At 43.1% G+C, this 21,706-nt stretch overlaps 3 protein-coding genes across 3 annotated transcripts in view; 2 read left to right on the top strand and 1 right to left on the bottom strand.

Moving 5' to 3' along the window:
• Positions 1–2,240, top strand: part of EGLN1 (egl-9 family hypoxia inducible factor 1) — a 29,199-nt gene extending 26,959 nt beyond the window's left edge. Inside the window, exon 5 of the mRNA XM_048935839.1 lies at positions 813–2,240. Coding sequence (XP_048791796.1) covers positions 813–877 — 65 coding nt within the window. The 3' untranslated portion in view covers positions 878–2,240. The remainder of the gene's footprint in view (positions 1–812) is intronic.
• Positions 2,241–10,538: 8,298 nt separating this feature from the next.
• SPRTN (SprT-like N-terminal domain) lies at positions 10,539–15,373 on the bottom strand. Its single transcript, XM_048936390.1, has 5 exons — positions 14,887–15,373; positions 14,575–14,674; positions 13,948–14,076; positions 12,670–12,937; positions 10,539–12,411 (listed from the first exon to the last, which is right to left on the bottom strand). The coding sequence occupies exons 1-5, from the start codon at positions 15,249–15,251 to the stop codon at positions 11,618–11,620; spliced, it is 1,656 nt and encodes a 551-aa protein (XP_048792347.1). The 5' UTR covers positions 15,252–15,373; the 3' UTR covers positions 10,539–11,617.
• EXOC8 (exocyst complex component 8) lies at positions 15,329–18,531 on the top strand. Its single transcript, XM_048936389.1, has 2 exons — positions 15,329–17,004; positions 17,564–18,531. Exons 1-2 carry the CDS (start codon positions 15,469–15,471, stop codon positions 18,170–18,172), a joined length of 2,145 nt encoding a protein of 714 aa, XP_048792346.1. The 5' UTR covers positions 15,329–15,468; the 3' UTR covers positions 18,173–18,531.
• Positions 18,532–21,706: the final 3,175 nt, after the last annotated feature.

Raw genomic sequence — 21,706 nt, 5'->3', positions numbered from 1 at the left:
TCTGCAGTGTCTCCCCTTCAGCTGCAGGGAGCAGGAAGGAAGGAGAAAGCTTTAATTTTGCTATTGGTTAGGTCTAGCACAGATTCCTATTACCCAGTTATTCCTATTTATCTCAATCGCAGTTTTATTTGCAGTTGAAATTGTGGTGTTTGTTCTTTATCTGAACTGAGGATCATACAAGAGTCTTTGTATTTTTCACTGATATTATAGTTAGAAAAGAGCATTCAGGTTTTGGCTAAAGCCATGCAAGTATATGTGAATTTTCTATGGATATGGAATATTGTCTGCTAGTGTTTTCATTGGGTGTACTTGTCGTTATTCAAGTTAATCATAAGGACTGAAAAGGTGAATTATTACTATCGTTATTATTAGCATTGAGTCAAGTGTGATGTTGCATTTAAAAAAAAAAAAAAAATCCTTCAGTGTTTCTTCACAAAGATAAATACTTAGAGACTCTGGATATTCTCATCCAGAGTAGTGGACTGCCTCCTCGCTTCTGAAAAGGCTGTTCTTATAGGTTTGTAAAGGTCGAGGTAATTAATTTCAAAACTGCACATGTGACTCAAGTATCCAGCTTTCTGTTTGGCAGCCAATTAAATGCCTGCTTTCAGAGGTTACAAGTAACCACAGCATACTGGCTTTCCATGCAGAGCAGGTGCACAGAAATATGCATTTGGATGCATCACATGTACTGAGTCATCCTTGAAGATTCTCTTAAAACTAAGCTAGAAGAAAGTGGTGCAGCCGTTCTGTAGATCATACTTTGATAAATGCTGAAAAATAATACTGGATTCCTTTTTGTCTTTCTGCAGGTGAAAAAGGTGTGAGGGTTGAACTTAATAAACCTTCTGACTCGGTTGGGAAAGGCGTTTTATAAGCCTTTGTTTTAGCCACTCCTCTTGCTATTCTCCCTGAGAAACCTTGATGCTATCTATTAACTTTTGAATGTGAATAACAAGGTAAAGGAAAATCAACAACAAACCAACGTTTTAATAAAGAAGCATACAGTGTTTCCATGTTGCATCAAATAGAAGATTTTTTTGACTGCTGAAGCATTGTACTATGTGATTGTCACTCCAGGCCTGTGACTGCTTATGTGAAGAAGATAAGCAATCAGTAAGGAACAACATATGCATCTGGACATAAACAAGTGCCCTACATAGAATTTGTTCATCCTTATATTTTGCCAGACCTGTCATCCAGCTGAATCAAATTCATCACTCCTTTTTTTATATGGTAAAAGTTTGAATTTTGGGTAATTTTTGTATGACCAGGTACAGTTTATCAAAATTGAGTCTTAAAAAAAAGAAAAACAGAAAAAAAAAAAGAAAAAAAAACTACAGTATTCTCCAAAATAACATGAATCTATTTTTGTAAAACTGTTCATACTGTTCTCCTCTGCCATGAAAGACCTAATGTAAGGGTTGCCAGTAACTGATAATCACTTTAATTTTCTTTACACCTTAAGTCAGAGAAGGAGCACTTTAATTACCAGCTAAAAACCTGATTGTTTTATATCATATCTCACACTAATCTTAACTTTTAAAGATTGCTGCTGTATTGTTTTTTGACTATGTCCTCTTGAACCGTATTAACAGAAGCAAATCAATATCTTGCTACTAGTAACATTCAGTTTGTGGTTTTGTATGTTGAATCTACAGAGGGGAAGTTTCGGTCTCTGTTTTTGGTTTTGTTCTGTTTTTATTTTGTTTTGTTTTTAAGTGACTGGCACTAAGTGAACTTGACACTATCGGTTGCTGTCATTGGCTTTGGGGACCTGGTAAATACCATCAAGATACAAGAACATACAAGGGCTTTCCTAGGCTATTAGAGGTACCCAGAACCTCCTTGTGTACTTTACAGAAATTTTGAGCTTTCTCCCTTTTCTAAAGAATACCTGCCATCCCCCTTTCCTTTGTATATAAGTTAACAGAATATCTAAAACTCACTTTTTAAAAAGATGTCCTTTCCAAATGTTGCTGTCCCATGCAGTCTTTAAGTAAGTTGACACCTTGATCTATCATATAGCGTCAAGGAAATGGTCAGCACACTGAAGGTGAAGCGCATCACTGTAGGCTCCTTCTGCAATACATCTTTAGAATCTCACTGTGCTGAAGGATTTCCCCCCCCAAAAAAACACTGGCCTCTGATCAACACTGAGACGCATGTTTAGTAAAAAAAAAAAAAAAAAAAAAAAAACCTTTGCTTTCTTTTACTTTTTTTTTTTTTTTTTTTTTTTTTTTTTTTTTTTTTGGAGAAGGGGACATCACAGAATAAAAGTGACATGCAGAAACTTAGGTATTTTAATTTTTAAGAGATAAATGTTTTGGACACTGTTGTATTTTTTCTTCTCCCCACCCCCTCCCCCCAAGCTTTAAAAGCTTCAGAAAAACAAACCTATAAAAGACTGCATTCATACATATATATATATATTTATATATATATAGGAGCTAGGGGGTTGATCAACTTAACCCACTGCGGTTTTCTATCTGTCCCTTATTTCCTTACTTAGCCAAAACAATGTGAGTGTACAGAAATATTTCTGTATATACTACAACTTGTGACAATTTTAGCATCTGTATAGTTTGTATTCAATTAGAGACCTTTTCTATGGAAAGCTCAGTAATTTTTTATTAAAAAGATTACTATTGTTCATGTAAAACATGAAAAAAAGCTAATTGTTTAGTAACAAACTGACAGAAGGGGGAAAAATTCAGTATTGGTGTATCGATTAGGAGAACCAATGGAAATCCCAGTTTTGTTTTTCCTTTTCTTAACACGTTCTTGCCCTTTGCAGTTCTCTTCCTCTTTCCTCGTTTCTTCCCAGACAAAAAACAGGATACCTTTACTGTAAGTGCCTCTGCCAACCTGGCCAAGGAGTGCAAATCTTCGTTAACTGTCTGGTCTGCAGTGCATTTAGACTATCAATGAAACAAGTAAAAAAGCCACCTCTTTTCCTTCATCTTTAATACTTTGTTAATGGAGGTTCGGTTGGTTTTAATTTAGAAATGTACAGCATAAGCCTTTAAACTCATTTCAGTCCCTCCGTAATTCAAACTTCTGCAGTTATACAGTGTATCAAATTCTAATCACGTAGGTTTGTGCTTGCCAGACAGGTTTAAAAAGTGCTTAATTTTACACTCTGTGTAAGTCATTACAATAGGGTCAACAAATCAGGTCAGCCATTTCTTCAGTGTCCTTTAGAAACTTTATTTCATGTCGGTTGAATATTCAGTCTTGAGCATCACCAAGCAGCTCCTTGTTTCAAAAATATTTTTTAAACTGTCTTATGATCTGTATGTGTCTAGTCCTGGTTAAAGACAAAGCTTCATAATGCTATTTTTATTCATGATGTTAGCCAGCTGTAAAATATGAGACCTTTATCTATAGCAGGCAAAGAAATTCAGGATTCATTTACAGGTTGCCTATAAAGTTGTGTAATTTGAAAAGCAGTGTTCATTATGAAAGAGCTCTCAAGTTGCTTGTAAAGCTAATCTAATTAAAAAAAGATGATGTATAAAGGTTCTTGAAAACAATGTGGTTATTTGTGATCTATATAATTTTTAGAAACCACTGTAGTAACTAGTTTATGAATGGCCCTGATGAAGGAGGGTATGTGGATTTGTGTTTTAAACCAGAGCAACTTCTGCTCTGGAGAATGATCTGTTTCTCTGAGCTGTCTTCATCACATGGGTGCGGTGATCATTTTTCTCATTATTTTCTCCAACAAAAACAGCCCAAAGTTTAATCTGGTTGGAGTGATGACCTACGTAGAGGCACTACTAATTTTTCACCACTTTCTGATACGTGCAAGAAACATAACGTGAAAGTCTACTTCAGAAAGGATTTATCATAGGAATAATCAAATCGAAGAATGGCTTGCATTGGAAAGAACCTTAAAGATTAGCAAGTTGCAACCTCCCTGCCCTTGGCAGGGCTGCCATCCACTCATTGATGCTGCCTGCCAAAACTCCCAAGTGCTTTTCTGCCTTCACTTGGACATAGAGCTGTGGACAACAACCCCTCTGGCTAAGGTGGTCCAACCAATTATTTATCCACCAAATAGGCCATCATTTGAATCCCTTTCTCTCCAATTTAGAGATAATGATGTGGTGTGGGACCACGTCATATGCCTTGCACAAGCGCAGGCACGTGACAGCAGTTGCCCTTGTCCACTGAGGTCATCGTTCCATCATCGAAGGCTACTGATCTGCCTTTGGTGAAACCATACTAATTGTCTCGGTCACTTCCCCATCTTGTGTGTGCCTTAACATTTCCTCTAGAAGGATCTGCTCCTTCCTAGACACAGAGGTGAGGCTTACTGGCCTGTAGTTCTCTGTGTTCACCTCTCTTAGAAACAAGAGTGATGTCTCTTTCCAATCACTGGGGACTTTGTCTAACAGCCATGACTTCTCAAATATGATGAAGAGTGGCTTGGTGACCATATCAAACATTTCCTTCAGGACCCTGTGATGCATGTCATTGGGCCCTATAGACTTGTACATTTTTGGCCTTGTGAGATGGCAAGGTTTATGGGGAACTCTTCAGTTTTACATGGTCCCTAATGAATTTCGAGCACTTTTGAAATGGTAGAAGAGCGATAGAGTTTACAGAGGCCAGCCCACAAAAATTTTCTATGCTTCCTCATTGGGCCTCAAAATGGCTGTCCAGTAATCGAAGAAGCATCACAGTGACTGTGCTTCTGCCATTGCTCCAGCTTGTTTGATTGTCTGTCTTGTGCTGGTTCAGTGGGAGTTCCTTGGGCCGCTGGGTGATTCTGCCAGCCTTAGTGCACCTTCTGTCACACATGGATACCTGCTGGTCTCTCCTCTGCTCTGCGGCGATGGTTTCTGTCAGGGCACTAGGCTCAAGCCTAAGTACAGCAGCACTAGCTGGTCCTGATATGGACTTATGTTCTCTTGAAATCTTTCCCTGTCTTCCTTTTGTGTTAAATGAGGAAGGAGACTTGTAGTGCTCACAGCCATCCTGGACAGATGTGATTTTTTATAATCATATCGTTGAGCACAACGTGCGGAGAAATCATTTTGTGTAGCAAAGTCAAATGCTGCACCAAGGAACAGTGAAGTCTTTTTTGGCTGTTGCTCAAAAGAAAGCCACTTGCAAATCTGACAGGAAGCGAGCTGACAGCCCGAGTGCTGGAGGCAAATATCTTATGCAAAACATCTGGACGTGCTGACCGCCTTGAGGTCAGGGGTGGAAGGACCAAATCTCTTAAGTCACACTGATAAGTACAATCGGACTGGGAAGTACCACTTCAGTGCCTCCTGAATGCTTTGAAGAAGAGGGGAGATTGCTAAATGTCAAAGGCAAACTCAAATCTGAGAAACCAGAAACTAGCATGTGTACTTTGCCTGTAGGCATGCAGATGGCTGCGTGCACTTGCAAATGCACAGTGGGAGTGAGTACTCAGCGGCCAAGACTTTGAAGAACTTCCTGGGACTCGCTTGGGTTTGGCTCTCGTCTGCTTTTCTGGGGGTGGGTGTGGATCTGCAGAAACTTGGGGCTTTCATACAAAATATTATTTAGCCTTTTTTGGGGAACGTGAATAAAGCTTGAATGTGAGTGATTGCTGCAAATGCATCAAAGCCCGTTTGAGGCCTTACATCAGTGCAGAAGGTCTGCTGGCCGTGAGGTATGTGCCCTTCTGAACTCATGCCCCTGCCTGGTGGGAGGGGGGGGGCAGCTATCAGAAGCAGGTTCAAGGTCCTCTGCTGTACCGGACAAAGCCAGTTCTAGAGGATTCACCTTGTTGACTTTTGCTGCCATTTACTCAGTTCCATCATGCTTTTCCCCGTAACTTTGAAGAGGAGTGAATATACAGCACATGTATTGCTTCCTGAGCAAAGATAGGCACAAGCCCAGAACTCCCTTGTGGGAATCGGTACTCAGAGTTGGCTCTAAAAATGGAAGGAGCAGATGAGGTGCAGATCACCAACTCAAGTCCATAGCAGGACAGGGAGGAAGGAAGGGTTGAATTAGAAATGGGAAAGCAGGGCAGGAAGAGAACTGAAGTATGAGACCAAAATAAAATGTATGGGATGGGTGTGGGGAACATAGAACATAACCACGCAAAAATGTTATAGGTGTCTCCATGGGAGACAAACAAGAGAAGAGGATATGCTGCATGTTTGCCTCAGGAAAGGCAATTGCTGATTCATCCCATCTGCCTTTCTCTTCATGGGTGCTGTTGCGAAACATCATACTTTTATGTCTGAAGATAAGAGGTCTGAACATTCTACTTGAGCTGTTTCCTTGTCTGCCTTCCAGATGTGGACTTTGGGGAGCTTTTCCCTCTTATTAAAAGAACAGCTTGGGATTACATTTCTATTGGCAGTAGCTTGCGTGTTCTTCAGGAGATCTTCTAACCTACTCAGTGGTGATAAATGCTGGGAAGGATGACCAGCTGTTTTAGCCATGAGCCCAGAACTACTGTCTTCATGTGGCTGAACAGTAAGTTGCATTGTGAGTCAGTATTTCAGTACCTAAAGACAGCAAGGATCGTACAAAGGGCCAAACAAACAAAGATCAAAACTAGCACAAGTCCCGTGTGTTACCTTTCATTTCTCCGAGGACAGTGTGGTTCAAAACACTGCTAATATTTGGTAAAAGGACTCAGGGTCGTGTGTAATAATTAGATCTGTTTTCTGAGATGAGAGTCTAGGGGACACCATTCCTTCCAGCAGAGATGATATGCTGATGGTAAGGTTTCAGCTGCTACGTAAGGCGTATTTCCCTTCAGTCCTCCTTTCCCCAGCTACAAGATAATGATGGGCATGTGTTCTGCACAGTCAAGTTTTAATGAACAAGACCAAACTAGAGTCAATTAACTATTTGGACCTGAATTTTTGTTCTATTTAGAACAAATTCTGGTATGAAATTCCCAGTGAGGAAATCTATTTTACAGTAAAAATTAGACTTCACACGAGGCCATGGAAGTACAAAGTGCTGGGCTTTTTTTCCCAGCCCGATCATTTTCATTCATGACTCAGCAAACTTGCTCACATGAGCTGTTATCTGCATCGCATGTAGCTGGAATGCAGAAGTACCTCGGAAACCTCGTGCAGAGCTGGGGGGGAGCAACAGCGAGCAGCTGGGTCCCCCTAGCGTTGTCAGTAGCCCAAAGGAGCCTGATCTGCTTCAGCTTCCAGCGGCCAAAGGACATGCTTCTCGGTTGTGCTGTTGGTACTTGATGATAGCGGAAGCTGTTGTTTAGATAAGGTGAGGCAGCTTTACCTTGCTCTGTCAATGTCACCTGCAGCAGAAAATCCACCAGGGATGGGATGGAGGAGCAGAGAAACGCAAAAACTAAGGGGCTGGGCATTGTATAACAACCCAATGCCAAAGACACTTGCCCAGCAGCAGAGACCTCCACTCCTCCGCCCTTCCTGAGGAAACCAGGCAGCATCTCTCTTGGGATCTGCTCCAGGTTGGACATGGACTGACCACGACTCTATGAGTGACTCAGTCCCTGCAGTTTCATTTAGCATAGGAGAGCTCTGCCTAAAAAAGGGTTACAAGAAAGCCTGGACTAGGGGAATTTTAGACATTCTTCTCTAATCTCAGGTCTCCTCATTCTTTCTAGGGAATGACGGTGTCCAAAACATCTTCCAAAAATGCTCCGAATCACACCATCACTTACTGTTTGGAATGCTTTGGGATGACAGGTATCGGCCTTGAGTTGTGCCATGGGAAGTTCAGGTTGGATATTAGGAAACATTTCTTCTCAGAAAGAGCAGTGAGGCAGTGGCACAGGATGCCCAGGGAAGTGATGGGGTCACCATCCCTGGAGGTGTTCAGGAAATGTGTGGCTGTGGCACTGAGAGACTTCATTTAGTGGGCATGGTGGGGATGGGCTGATGGATGGACTAGATGATTTTAGTAGTCTTTTCCAACTTTAAAGATTCTATGACTACATTTTATGTGTCTGTTTTGACAAAAACGCACTTCAGGAACCCAGGGCCTGCTCAAACATTGGCAGTAAAATTTCTTGGGTGATGTCCTCTTAACTACGTGAAATTGCCAGGGAAACATTGCCAGATAGCTCAAGTAGTCCTTTGGGGTTTTACAGTGCCTGAAATACCTCTCACCTCCTACCATCAGGTGCTTTTCCTGCCTTCTAAATCTCTCACAGGTACATTCAAAATTAATTACATCCGAATCATCTGCAGCACCAATAAACCCAGCTTCCCAGGGTTGGGCAGTGAGAAGCAGTGACCCAGCTGCCTGCTCCTCCACCAGCCTTGGCTGGGCAGAGCCTCCCTTTACCTTGTTTTCTGCCGTGGTGCTTTCCGTCTCCTCCTGAAGCCTCTGATGCATGGCCTGGATGATGGTGTCATGAGAGAAGGAAACAAAGCAGGAAGGTAAGGGTAGTAAGAAACAGCGTCAGGGAGGACCTGTAGCTGCTCCGCCTATTGGTGACTTGCTGAATTAAGAAAGACCCCCAACTAAACCCTATTCCTATAGCTAAGATACCACAGTGGGATATCTAGCCTTCATTTGAACCCCAGCTTTCTATGCATCTTCTGACAGACCTGTAAGGAGAAGGCAGGTGCAGTGAGTACACAAGTGGAGGCCCAAAGGTTGATGCCATTTAAAGAAAGAAGTACTCATTGCTTCCAAACTGGGCAATAGGGGAGCCAAATATTCAGCTTGTTGCTTCTTGCTCCTTTATCCATTCTATGTTGCCCAGCATACAAGGTTAGGCTCTCAGACCAGGACAAAAAAGCAACTGAGATGGTGCCAACGATAAGGGATGGTTGGGACAGGGTGAGGTATTCAGGCCAAGCTGCTGCACCTTCTTAGTGACTTAATCTAGTCTTAAACAGCCTGGCCTGGCAGAAGCTAAAAAGGAAACAAGGGATTAAGGCCATGGACTATTTCTTTTTTTACTTTTATTTTTTTAATCTTTCACACTTGCAGTACATTACCCCTTTCCTGAGCTTGTCACACCTCCCAGGCTTAGAAAAAGGAGCAGGAGAAGCATTTTCTGCTTTATAAGCCTCTCTGGCTCCTTACAGCTCTGCTTTCCTTCCCTTACCTGGGCTAATGCCAAATTATGACAAAATCAGACTCTTCATTGCAATGGATGCAATAGGCATGGTACATGTGCACTATGAAAGGACACCTTTGTTGTTATTCGCTGAACCCTGAGCTAGAAAAAGGAGCTCTTGTGTCATCTTCCAAGTCCCTCCTGCAGAGATGCCAAACACTCCAAGGAAAGCGAGTTGAAGATCTTGCTTCTCAGATCTCACTTGGTTCCAGACCTCCCTTCCTCCCTCCTATCCCTATTCTTCCTCCACCTCGGCAGTGGCTCTGCCCTCAGCCTGGAGTGCTGGTGGAGGCAGGATAAGGCCCTACCAATTCCACTCCTTCCCTTCCCCTGCACAGCTTAAGGGAGAAATAAGCATTCCTTAAGTGTAAGGAGCGCCATCTAACGGCGTACTGGAGAATCCCAAAAGGTCCCTCGCCTGGTGGTTTTGTTTATAACACGTACAAGCACACAACATACTGAATGCAAGATGCTCCCCTGGACACCCTACCTGTAAATCACATTGTAAGGGTAAATGCAAGTAGAATGTTTGATTTAACTTACAAACAACTGTTTTCATAATCCTCGGACTTCAAAGAGACTATAATAGTTCAGATTAAGTCAGAACCTGTGGAATTTAGAGCGAAAAATCAATGAGTGGTGTGAAAAACAGCTGATGGAAAACAGCTGTCAGGCATGACTGTGTCAGGCAGCTATAAATGTACACTTGCAGAGGAATTCAGTTCAGAAGTGACCTCGCAGTGGCCACTCAATGCAGGTTGGCCAAATGGCACAGCAGATGTGCAGGCACCTTGCTGAGGGATGACTGCCTCCAGAAGACGTGATGCACACAGCTGTGGTCACAGTTTCTTAACATTCTGCAGCAAAGACATGCTGCATCACCTCGTGGTTACCACGAACTGCTCCAGTTATTCAGGGGAGATGTCTATTACCCTTTTTCTCAGAAACCTATCCTTTTGTTCCTGCTACCCTTCAGTATGCTGGTATCCTAGGGTGCATTACAAAGAGCATAACCAGCAGGTTGAGGGAGGTGATCCTCTCACTCTGCTCTGCCCTGATGAGTTCACAGCTAGCTGGAGCCCCGTGTCCAGTTCTGGGCTCCCCAGTTCACGAAAGACAGGAGACTACTGGAGAATGTCCAGCAGAGTGGCACTAAGGTGATGCCTAGAGCATCTCCCTTATAAGGAAAGGCTGAGAGAGCTGGAACTGATCAGCCTAGGGAAGAGGAAAATCAAGGGGAGGGATCCAAAGAAATATAACTGTAAGTAAAACTGTATTAAACACACAACAGAGATGGCAGAGGTCAATAAACACGTATTTGGTAGTATGTGCTTTTGGAGGGAAATGTAAGATGGAAAAGTGTTGATACAGAAAGGGTATTTTAAACTAGACTGCCACTGGAAACATAAACATGAGCACTGATGACTAATGTATGACTGCCATGAGAAAACCAGGCTTAACGAAAGTGTAGAATTCAGAACCAGTTTATTTAGAACATTTAAGAACAATCAGATCCACTTTAAACATCCTCAGTGTCAACATTTTAAAATACAACAGTATTTTAAAGGAGCAAACATGTCATTTACTAACCTCTATTCCCTATCAGCTTATTTCCTAGTCTTAGAAAAGAACTATAAATAAAGGCAAACATATGTGCATCTACAACTAAGATAGCCATTTAAAGTTGTTGTAGTAATGCCATATGAGAAAATACATTTCTTTTTTTAGCAAAAATATTTATAACCAGTTTTATACCTAAGTAATCAAGCTAAAAATTGTTTAATCAGTTAAATACTTTCAGTGGAGTAGAAGGAAGCTTTTAAAACATGGCTAATAACAGTTTTTAGCAGCACTGCTACCACTGCTCATAACTTTTACTTATCAATATAATGCAGGGCAGTTACTCACATACTTAATAACTGCATCATCAGAAATAGTGAACTCTCACTGAGTTTGTGCAAAACATCAAAGAAAAGTAGCTAGAAGGCCTAGCTGGGACCCCTGGCCAAAAGGCACATAGAATATTGAGAATCGTTAGCCTGCATTTGCTCACCCTTTTAACAGCACGGCTAACTTTCAAATCCTTTTGAAAACAAAGCTCACTTTAATTCCTTTTAAATTGAGCCCTTAAGCTTAGAGCCCTCTCATCTTCCAAACATGCTTTGATTTCTTAGCATCTTTACTGAACTTCTAGAGTTTCCCTTTTCCTGTTCCACAATCCCAAGCTTAAAATGGATTGTTAGCTACGTTTGTGGTGCCTATGCTTCTCCCACCTTCAATGAAAGCCCTTCAGATTATCTTATCTACAGGAAATAACTACTACCTGAATGTGTAATGATGGCTTAAACAAAATACTTGCTATTCTAAAGATACCTGCTGTTTAACTTCAGTGCAACAAGGAGAGTAATTCTTTTCTCTTATGGGTAGTTAACTTTAAGAACAGCCAAAAATACATTAATACCAATACATTACAGTCCAAGGAACAAAGATAAATTAGCAGGATTTAGAACGTCTCCATTTTAAGAGCTGCCTTAAAAGTCTGCAGTTTTATTTTTCTTTTCTCTTCCTGACAGTGCTCCAGATGAAGGATTCCTCTGAGCGAGTAAGACAAGAATCGAGGTGCTCATTTATCTTAGACTCCAAAACCTGAGTCTGGCATACAGGACAAGTGACATTTTTTTCCTGCCTTTCAGCAGTGCTGGATCTTGGAGAGCACACTGCAGATTCAGCTTCCGTTTTCAGAGGTGTATTTCTGCTTGAAGCCGCATCAGTCGTCTTTTTTATGAAATAGCTTTCAAAGGTAATTTTGTCCTCCTCTCTTGGCCACTGCTGCACTGTACTTTCCAAACTTTTCTTCTCATCGGATGGAGTCTCATCTGCTGCAGTCTGCTGAAGACAAACTTGTTTTGGTGACCTGTGATAGCACGGTGACGAAGCCCTCTTGCCTTTTGCAGAACCTTTTTTTGAGTTTTCTTCCACAACATCAGCAACTTTAACAGGTGATCCATTAACATTCTTGTATGCTTTGGTATTAGCAACAGAGAGCTCAGGGAAGTCCTCCTTTGAAGCTAAGTTCATTTCCTCACTTGCATCACCAGTAAAGAGAGGAAAGTAGGTATTATGACAGGGTGATTCTTCAAATTTTATCTCATTTTTAGGAATTGGTATTGCGCTTGTTGCTGAACGATGCTGTGAATCAGATCTTTCACTATCTGTAACATTGCTGCTGAATGTTAAGCTTTTTTCTGGGAGTCCACTGTCTGCTCCTCCAAGTCGATACCCATTCCCACTAAAAGGCTTTGGATCTATCTTATCTTCCTTATCATCCACATGCACATGGACTGCAAAGAAGAAAACACAAAAACTAGCATCGTTTTTATATATAAACCATGGGCTTATATGAAAAAATCTGCAGCTTGAAAACAATGCAGCAAAATAAAATTTGAGAACAATTAAGTTGAAAAACCTAGAAATGAACAAGATGGGCCCTGTTCTTTTCTACGTAATAGTAATGTCTAACGTAAATCTCACATAATGATATTTGCTCAAGGGACTGCTTATAAGAACAGTTGGGAAAATGAAGAAATAATTTTAAATACCTTTCTTACTCGACTTGGAATTCTGAAGTTTTTCTGTGTCGGTTCTCTGCTTGCGCTTTTTAGAGAAGTTCTCAGGTTCTTTCACTTTTGTGAATGTACCTCCACAACTCTCTTGATGCTCAGCCCACCACAAGTCTCGTGCAGAGGGTGCTCTATTTATTGAACGTTTCACATACCCAAAGTAAGGTTCTATATACTGACAGGGGCCATTGCATCGCCACCAGTGCTGGCGGTACGAATCCACCTCATCATGAAAATTATGATAGATCTAGGTTGTAACAAAAATATAACAAGCTCCAGTCACTGAGAAGAATTCTTATTTTAGTCGTTGCTATTTCTACAAACTTCTCATACACACTCATACACCATGACCACCACATTCTTTCATAATACAGGTCAAAGGTGAAGTCCTCCTGCAGGCCTGTAAGGTACCAAGAAGGAAACAGAGCTTAGCTGCTAATGGAATAGACATAGCACAAAGTCCTTCTTCAAGTGCCTTCCTTGCAAAATAAACAGTTTATTCTCCTAAGGATTCTGGCACGTGCTCTGTGTTTTGAAACACCCTTCCAAGTTTACTGCACCTCTTTGATAAAACTTTATTCTACTATTGTGACAAACAAGTTCTCCCTGCTCCCCACATTCTGGTTTTACATTTTAATCCCAAAGATACCTTACTGTCATCATTTCTATGCTATCAGTTAAAATAGTTGAATCTGGGCAAAATTTGATGAACATTTAAATGCAATTAAAACACAGCTTTAAAAAAGACATGACACAGTGATATCCTGGCTGCCTTACATCAGCTGCAATAAAACCTATTTCAAATGTACACAATACTAGCATTATATTCTTCCTCTGGCTATTATGTTAATTAAAATCTTATCATGTACACAAATCTTAAAATATCATGAACTCATCAGGCTCTACTGATCTCAACTAAAACAGGCTGCTATTCCCCAAATATTATTGTTACCACAGAGTTATTCTGACCCTGAATTCACAAATTGTTGCAAATTTTAAACCAGTGTTAAATGAAAATTCTTACAGAGGTTACACGTGACAGTTACAGCACACCTTCAACTTATTCCCTCCAACACCCCTCTCCCCTCCCAGCAAAACACCTACAGAATTGTCAGAGGTGGCTGCAAATTTGTGTTTGTGCCAACTACAGAGTGCTTGAAAAAAAACAAGTGCATTATTTGTACCACACTCAGAGTATTGAAAAATTGTGGTAACAAATTATGACCATATATATTACATGAAGTGGACTGTGCTTACTGTGATGTTGGCTCCAGTCAAACGATTAATGCGACGCATGTGTTTGCGGAACTCTGGCCCATGAGAGTCACGATCTCTGTCATTGTTAGTAACAAAAAGCAGGGCATGGATCATTTCGTGCAACAGTGTCTGAAACAATAAAAATCATTATTAATTGAAGGGCATTACACGTAATTTACAAACTAAGCTGGAAATATTTTAATCTTTTTCATTCATCTTGGCACTGATCTAATTTTCATACATTCATCTGTTGCGCTTGAGTCATAAAAGCACAGCAGTTATTCTACTGTGACGTCATTAACTCTGCTTCTATATAATACTGAGTGACATTCCACAACGGTTATTCTATGTGTGCTCATTAATTCTACTCATGTGCAATACTGAGTGATACTGTGAAAAGAAACAATCTTGAAGCTTGTCAGACTTTTAAAGAGATCACCCCGTCCACAACCAGAGAGCTACATGTAAGAAAGTTGAAATTACAGCATCTGCTCATCAAGCAAACTTGAGCATCCCCACTATTTCATAATCTGAGTCACCATACGCACAAACTCCTATGAAACATTAGATGTAGGAGGCGAGGCGCCATCTATTTCATGTCTGAATATACCAGCAGCCCTCAGGTACCTCAACCAGATCCTTCCTTGGCCTTAACTTCAGAAGCGGCTCACTCAGACGAATAGAACACATCCCACCGTTTCCTTCATATTTACACACCCCGGCGCAGCTGAAAGAGACCCGAGAACAAAACAGTGACAGCGACACGCTTTTACAATACGCGAAGCCAGCTGAGAATTGACAGCTCGACACCCTCTCGGGTGCCCGAGGAGCCCCAGCAGCAGAGGAGGGGGCACAACCCCAGCAGCGGCACCTGCGGGCTCCCAGCCCCGCCTCCCCCCTCCTCTCTCCCCTCTTCCCTCTTCCCCCTCCCGGCCGTACAGAGTCATGCGCGGGCTCCAGGACACCTCCACGGCCGACAGCTGTCCCCAGAAGAACGCCTCGTTGAACTGCACGAAGAGGGCTCGCACGTCGGGGTTGGGGTCCAGCAGCTCCCAGGCTTCATCCACCACCGACAGCGGGCTGAGGGAAGCGGGGTCCGGCGGGGTCTCTATACACGCCGCCGCTGACGCCTCGCCGTCCTCCTCCCACATCTCCCGGACCTGCAGCGCCAGCGCAAAGTTATAATCGTCCTCCTCCTGCTGCTCCCGCTCCATGCTAACCACTGTCAACATTCGGACCACTGTTACGATGCGCTTTGCGCGACACATTCCAACGGCTAGCTCAGTCCAATTGCGCATGCGCATGCGCACGCCTCACCGGGCGCTTACGTACGAACTGCGCCTCCTCCGGCGCGTGCGTTGTGCGCTGCGCTCCTCCCCGATCGCCGCTTCTCTTACGCTGCTCTCCGGCAGAGCGGCTGCGCCTGCGTAAGGGAGGCAGCAAAGCCGTCTCGAGAGGCGTCCGGGGCTCCGTGCGCAAGCGCAGTCGAGGTTTCCCTAGCAGCGGCGGCGGGTGCTGACCATGGCGCTGGCGCTCGGGGAGGGCGGCGGCGGCGGCGGCGGGGGGAGCCGGCTGCGGCGGCAACTGGAGTCGGGGGGCTTCGCGGCGGCGGAGTACGTGAAGCAGCTGTCGCAGCAGTCGGACGGCGACCGGGATCTGCAGGAGCACCGGCAGCGCATCCAGGCGCTCCAAGAGGAGACGGCGCAGAGCCTGAAGCGCAACGTCTACCAGAACTACCGGCAGTTCATCGAGACGGCGCGGGAGATCAGCTACCTGGAGAGCGAGATGTACCAGCTCAGCCACATCCTCACCGAGCAGAAGGGCATCATGGAGGCCGTCACACAGGCCCTACTCCTGCAAGCCGACCGCGACGACCCCGCCCTGGGCGCCCGCCGCGCCGCCGCCGCCGACCCCTTCCTGCCACTGTCGGCTAAGGAGGCTGCGGCCAGCGAGGAGGGCCGGCAGCGGACGCTCACCACCCTGCTGGAGAAGGTGGAGGGCTGCCGCGACCTGCTGCCCGAGAGCCCCGGCAAGTACCTGGTGTACAACGGCGACCTGCTGGAGTACGACGCCGACCACATGGCGCAGATCCAGCGGGTGCACGCCTTCCTGATGAACGACTGCCTGCTGGTGGCCACCGCCCTGCCCAACCGCCGCGGCGCCTACCGCTACGACGCCCTGTACCCCCTGGAAGGGTTGGCCGTGATTAACGTCAAGGACAACCCGCCCATGAAGGACATGTTCAAGCTGCTCATGTTCCCCGAGAGCCGCATCTTCCAGGCCGAGAACGCTAAGATCAAGAAGGAGTGGCTGGAGGTGCTGGAGGAGACCAAGCGCAACCGGGCCCTCAGTGAGAAGCGACGCCTGGAGCAGGAGGCCCTGCCCCGGCCCGCCCCAACACCTCCTGAGTCCACCAACCCCTTCGAGGAGGACGAGGATGAGGAGGAGGAGGAAGAGCCCTCTGCTGAGGAGGAGACGGTCGACCTCTCGCTTGAGTGGATCCAGGAGCTGCCGGAGGACCTGGACGTCTGCATCGCTCAGCGGGACTTTGAAGGGGCTGTGGACCTGCTCGATAAACTCAACGAGTACTTGGGAGACAAGCCTGCGAGCCAGCCCGTGAAGGAGCTGCGGGCCAAGGTGGATGAGCGGGTCCGGCAGCTTACTGACGTGCTGGTCTTTGAGCTGTCTCCGGACCGCTCGCTGCGAGGAGGGCCACGAGCCACGCGCCGAGCCGTGTCCCAGCTCATTCGCTTGGGCCAGTCCACCAAGGCGTGTGAGCTCTTCCTGAAGAACCGGGCGGCCGCGGTGCACACGGCCATCCGACAGCTGCGCATTGAAGGTGCCACGCTGCTCTACATCCACAAACTCTGCCACGTCTTTTTCACCAGCCTTCTAGAGACGGCCAGAGAGTTTGAGACGGACTTTGCTGGCAACAATGGCTGCTACTCTGCCTTCGTTGTGTGGGCCCGCTCTTCCATGAGGATGTTTGTAGATGCCTTTAGCAAACAAGTGTTTGACAGTAAAGAGAGCTTATCAACTGCAGCGGAGTGCGTGAAGGTAAGAGTGCCCAAGGAGGGAGGTGTGCCATGATGGCCTGAACAAAGCTTGCAGGTCTTAATTTCTTATTCTAGTGTAGTTGTTGACTGGGTGCAACTCTGGAAGAGTTTCCTTCATTAAACTGCTCATCTTCATTTGGGGTTGGTTTGTTTTTTAAATTTAACAGACAAAACATTAAGATGAAAATGCACAGTGAAAAAAACCTGCCCTTATCAGAAATGCAGAATATGTTCTTCCTTAATTTGCTTTTAATTGGAAATCCTAAAATTTGTATAATCTCATCTGAACAGTGAGTATTTTGAAGACTTATTTTTGCTTTTCCAAACCTGACTACGCTTCCTTAATTTTTTATGTAACCAATTTTCTCAAGTTATGGGGGAAGAAAAAGATTACAATGTAGTTGTCCGGTGTTCTTGGCAACCATGGCTTGTCCTTTGATTTTTGATTTCTCAGTAATAAGGAGTTTCTCAAGGCAGAAGTAAGTGAACTGTGACCCCTTTATATTCTCTATGTTTACCCAATTTATCAAATAACACTTTGTTTTTCCTTCATACCCAAGGTAGCTAAAGAGCACTGCAAGCAGCTCAGCGACATTGGACTGGATCTCACCTTCATCATTCATGCCCTTCTGGTAAAGGATATCAAAGGTGCTTTGCAGAGCTACAAGGATATCATCATCGAGGCCACCAAGCACCGCAACTCTGAGGAGATGTGGAGGAGGATGAACCTCATGACTCCAGAGGCTCTGGGGAAACTCAGGGAGGAGATGAAGAGCTGCGGCGTAGGCAATTTTGACCAATACACTGGTGATGACTGCTGGGTCAACCTTAGCTATACTGTAGTAGCTTTCACTAAGCAGACTATGGCCTTCTTGGAGGAAGCATTAAAGCTTTACTTTCCAGAGTTGCACATGGTTCTTCTGGAGAGCCTTGTGGAAATCATCCTAGTGGCTGTCCAGCATGTTGATTACAGTTTACGGTGCGAACAGGACCCTGAGAAGAAAGCATTCATTAGGCAGAATGCATCCTTCCTTTATGAAACTGTCCTTCCTGTTGTGGAAAAAAGATTTGAGGAGGGAGTTGGAAAGCCAGCCAAGCAGCTACAGGATCTGAGAAATGCTTCAAGATTGATGCGAGTAAATCCAGAAAGTACCACCTCTGTGGTGTGAAATAAATGAACAGTTCTTATGAACAGAGTGTGAAAGCAGTTAGTGAAAACACTGTACATTGCATATGTGAACTAAATGGTTTTTTTGAGCTCCTGGAAAATGAGGAAGTCTGGTTGCAAGATTGCAGAGACTGAAGTTACAGTCAAAGGCTTCAAGGGTCCAACACTTCTTCTGAGGGGGTGCAGGAAAGTGAGAGGTAGCTGTTGAAATCATGTGTCCTTGTAAAGCATATCCTGTAAGAATGGTTAATGTAGTGTTTGTGACTTGGGAAGTACTATGATGTACAATTTTTGGCCAAATGTTTGTGAAAACCTTAAATATATGTACGTTGTTCAGCAGGAAAAGATCACTTCTTGTCACATCATTGTGTGTGTGCTTTTTTTAAGGCAGTGCTCTGGTAGAAGGGAAGTGCTGAAACGCTCCCAGGGTGTGGTGTTTGGTGAGGCACGTCCACCATTAGATGTGACTCAGCAGTCGAGATAAACAGCATGGGTTTTGACATTCACCTTTGTTTGATAGCAGTGCAGACTCCTCAGTTTCTCTTACATATGTAATCTCTTAATTCATTTCTAGAACAGATCTAAATTAATAATCTTGAATTGATTTTTGTGTTTGAGTGTAGGGGCTGTTTCTCTTTAATAAGCTTGCCTGTCAAGTTACAGCTCTGAAAGCAGAGCTCCTTATTGTCAGAAACACTTTTTCCTTTCAGAGAAGAAATAAGGATACTTTCCCTTCCCCTTCGTATTCCCCTTGTTTTCTCACAGAGTTCACTGGAGTCACGTGCATCAGATGAACTGTGCGTTCTTGCTAGAGGTTCTGTCTGAAGTGCATTATGGGCCATTACCTGCAGGTTAGAAACCACAGCAAAGAGGCATAAATGCTCTCAAAATGTTCAAGTCAGGGAGAAGGTCTTCATGAAGACACTGTGTCATTTGGGAGAAACAGAATTCTAGTTTTACAGAAGCAGCAGAGGATAAAGACACTGGCCATAAGGGTTTTTGTGAACTATGTGATCTACAAAATGCATACTGTAACTCTCCTGAAAATATTACCTTGTTTCCTGTAATAGAGCAATAACCAACCCAGAAGAACGATCCTTTTTACAGAACACGCAAGGACTGCATATGATTGAGAACTTGAATGTAGATGGTATTCATGCCATGAGAATGTTTTTTGGTTTGGATTGGTGATGCTTATATTGCTCTGTATTTCTGAAATCGAAATAGGCTTATGCAAAGGCTGTCTTCAGAAGGCTATCAGCATTGCCTTCTAAGCTGCATAAACTTCTTCCCCTTCATTTTGCAGGCCTTCTTAATTGAGCTAAAATTGTTACAGCTGCATAATCTTATACTGGACACTTAATAAGATCTTAACAAGATCGTAAGTGGGATAATTGAGTATCTTATTCCTCTTGTGTTTTCAAATGAAAGCTTTTATGATTTATGTCATGGTAATGATTGCCTCATGACTGCATGAAGAAACAAGAAATCACTAGTATAATATCCTGTGTAACTGCTTATACTGCGGCTTTGCCATTTCTCCATGTTTTCACACTTCCAGCTCTATGCAGTTTTTGCTTTAGTGGCTAGTTTCCATTCTCTTGCTCTTAAAGTGCTTTTTGAGCTGTCAGATTTTGCCAAGCATCTGCTTACTTGCTATCCAAGTCCAAAATGACCAATTTGGTCATTTTGCTAGAAAATAACAGCAACGAAAACTATGTACTAAATGTTTTTTAAAAGGGTAACTCATTAGCCTGATCTAAAAAGGGTTTGAAGACCACTGAAATAGCTGTAGTTGCCAAACAGGCATTTTTTTTCCACCAGTGAACTCTCTTAGATACCAGAGCCTAGTGAATTACATTGAAGTAATGTATTTTCTATCAACTGTTTAAAGTAAGCAAGGGTAGTAATCTGGCCTTGCTTAATTTTTCAGTGAACTGTGAGAACTCACCATTATGATGGGTAGTGTGAAAGAAGGGGAGAAAGGAGGGTGTTTTTCTCTGAAGACAGGTATATTTCAGTGTTTTATGTGAAGTGGAAGAAAGTATATTTACTTGTGAGCAAAGAATAAATATCTGAGCTTTAGGTCACTTCCTTTTTTTGCTGTGCAAGAGGGGGGTAGCTGTGGAATTACAGCTCAAGATTGATTATTGTGATGCTTGAGGATTTTGTGTAAGAAGCTGAATTGTAGATGCCATTTTTTGGCTCTGGCACACTGTTAAATTGAAGAGCCCTATTCATGCTTCTGTTACAAGCTGGCACAGCACATCTTATTCTAACCAGATGGTGAAATGTAAGATCTAATTCTGCCACGCACTTTGTTATGTCCTTGTCACCATTCCTTTCATCAATCTAATAAAAGCATGCACGTCCTCTGATGGTCTATCAGCTGCCATCATGGAGCTGTAGGCTTACATGGATGTTGGCTTTAATAGATGAGGGAATCTGGCCTTTTGTTTCGGTGCTCAAATGTATTCATGTACCTGTTAGCAATGCACACAAGGTCAAGTTCTATAAACTGTAAGGAGCATTGGTATTTTGAAACTTGTGAGTCTGTTCTAAAGTCATAATGAAAGGAAAACATTGGCTTAAGGAAAATGGAGTGTAAATAGCATTAAGCCCACTTTGTATGTTAATTCAGTTAACAGATAAAGCCAATGTGTGCTGAAAGTCATTGTTTAATAAATACATTTCAGATTTGCATATATCAGTTTGAAATGGGGTTTTTCTTTTTCTGAGCTGTTTGCTTGTGGAGGTGGTGTGATTCCAATGAAAATTTGCAGTAACTATTAATACATATAATACAAATTAATACATATAATACAAATAATACAATAGCAGTTCTGTTGATTTGGGGAAGAGAGAACTGCAATTTTGCTGAGGCTTTGTTTTATTTCTCTATGAGGGATTTGCATATAAAATCTGGTTTCCTTTAGCTGCTCTGACAAAATTGTGGTGTATACTTTCTTTAATTGTTATTCAGATGAATTTATGTATTAGAATTTTATGCAATAACTTTTCTGAACAGTGGGAACGATATATTAAAACTTTCGGGACATACAACATTAGTGATTTATTTCTGTTATTACATCATCAGAAAAAGGACATTAAGGGCCTGATTCAAAGATCAAGTCCATTAATAAATCTTCAGTGATATTGAAGGGCTTCAGGTCAGTCAACGTTTGTGATGTGATTGTAAGAAGCAGCAAGGTGATAAAAGCCAGAGGATGTCAGTTGCACTGTCCATTATGTTCCATTTCTATAAAGTTGGCATGTGGCTTAATAAGGTGCAATGAAGAGTCTTTTTCAAAATACTATCTCAGTAAAATCAAGAAGAGGATCAGCTGTAGTCTACTATGATTTGAGGTGGATGTATTAAGCCATATCAACACTAGGAGAGTGTAATGTTGTGAGGCTTGCTTCCTTCCAGAGAGAACTTTTCCATTATCACACTCAGCTTGAATGTTGCAGTAAGCCCCATCTTTTCACTAGGTGGAGTTTTATCACTTGAAACTTAGCATGCCATGGGTAGGTA

This window comes from Lagopus muta, chromosome 2 (assembly GCF_023343835.1).
Source record: "Lagopus muta isolate bLagMut1 chromosome 2, bLagMut1 primary, whole genome shotgun sequence".
Classification (NCBI taxonomy): Eukaryota; Metazoa; Chordata; class Aves; order Galliformes; family Phasianidae; genus Lagopus; species Lagopus muta.
This window is presented reverse-complemented; position numbering and strand designations above follow the sequence as displayed.

Excerpts from the sequence above, each read along its gene's own strand:
- SPRTN (XM_048936390.1), bottom strand. The coding sequence starts at position 15,251 with ATGCGCATGCGCAATTGGACTGAGCTAGCCGTTGGAATGTGTCGCGCA. Across the intron at positions 14,077-14,574 it reads CAAGGAAGGATCTGGTTGAG|ACACTGTTGCACGAAATGAT; the intron begins GTACCTGAGGGC and ends TTATTGTTTCAG. Across the intron at positions 12,938-13,947 it reads TGACTGGAGCCAACATCACA|ATCTATCATAATTTTCATGA; the intron begins GTAAGCACAGTC and ends GTTACAACCTAG.
- EXOC8 (XM_048936389.1), top strand. The coding sequence starts at position 15,469 with ATGGCGCTGGCGCTCGGGGAGGGCGGCGGCGGCGGCGGCGGGGGGAGC. Across the intron at positions 17,005-17,563 it reads CTGCAGCGGAGTGCGTGAAG|GTAGCTAAAGAGCACTGCAA; the intron begins GTAAGAGTGCCC and ends TTCATACCCAAG.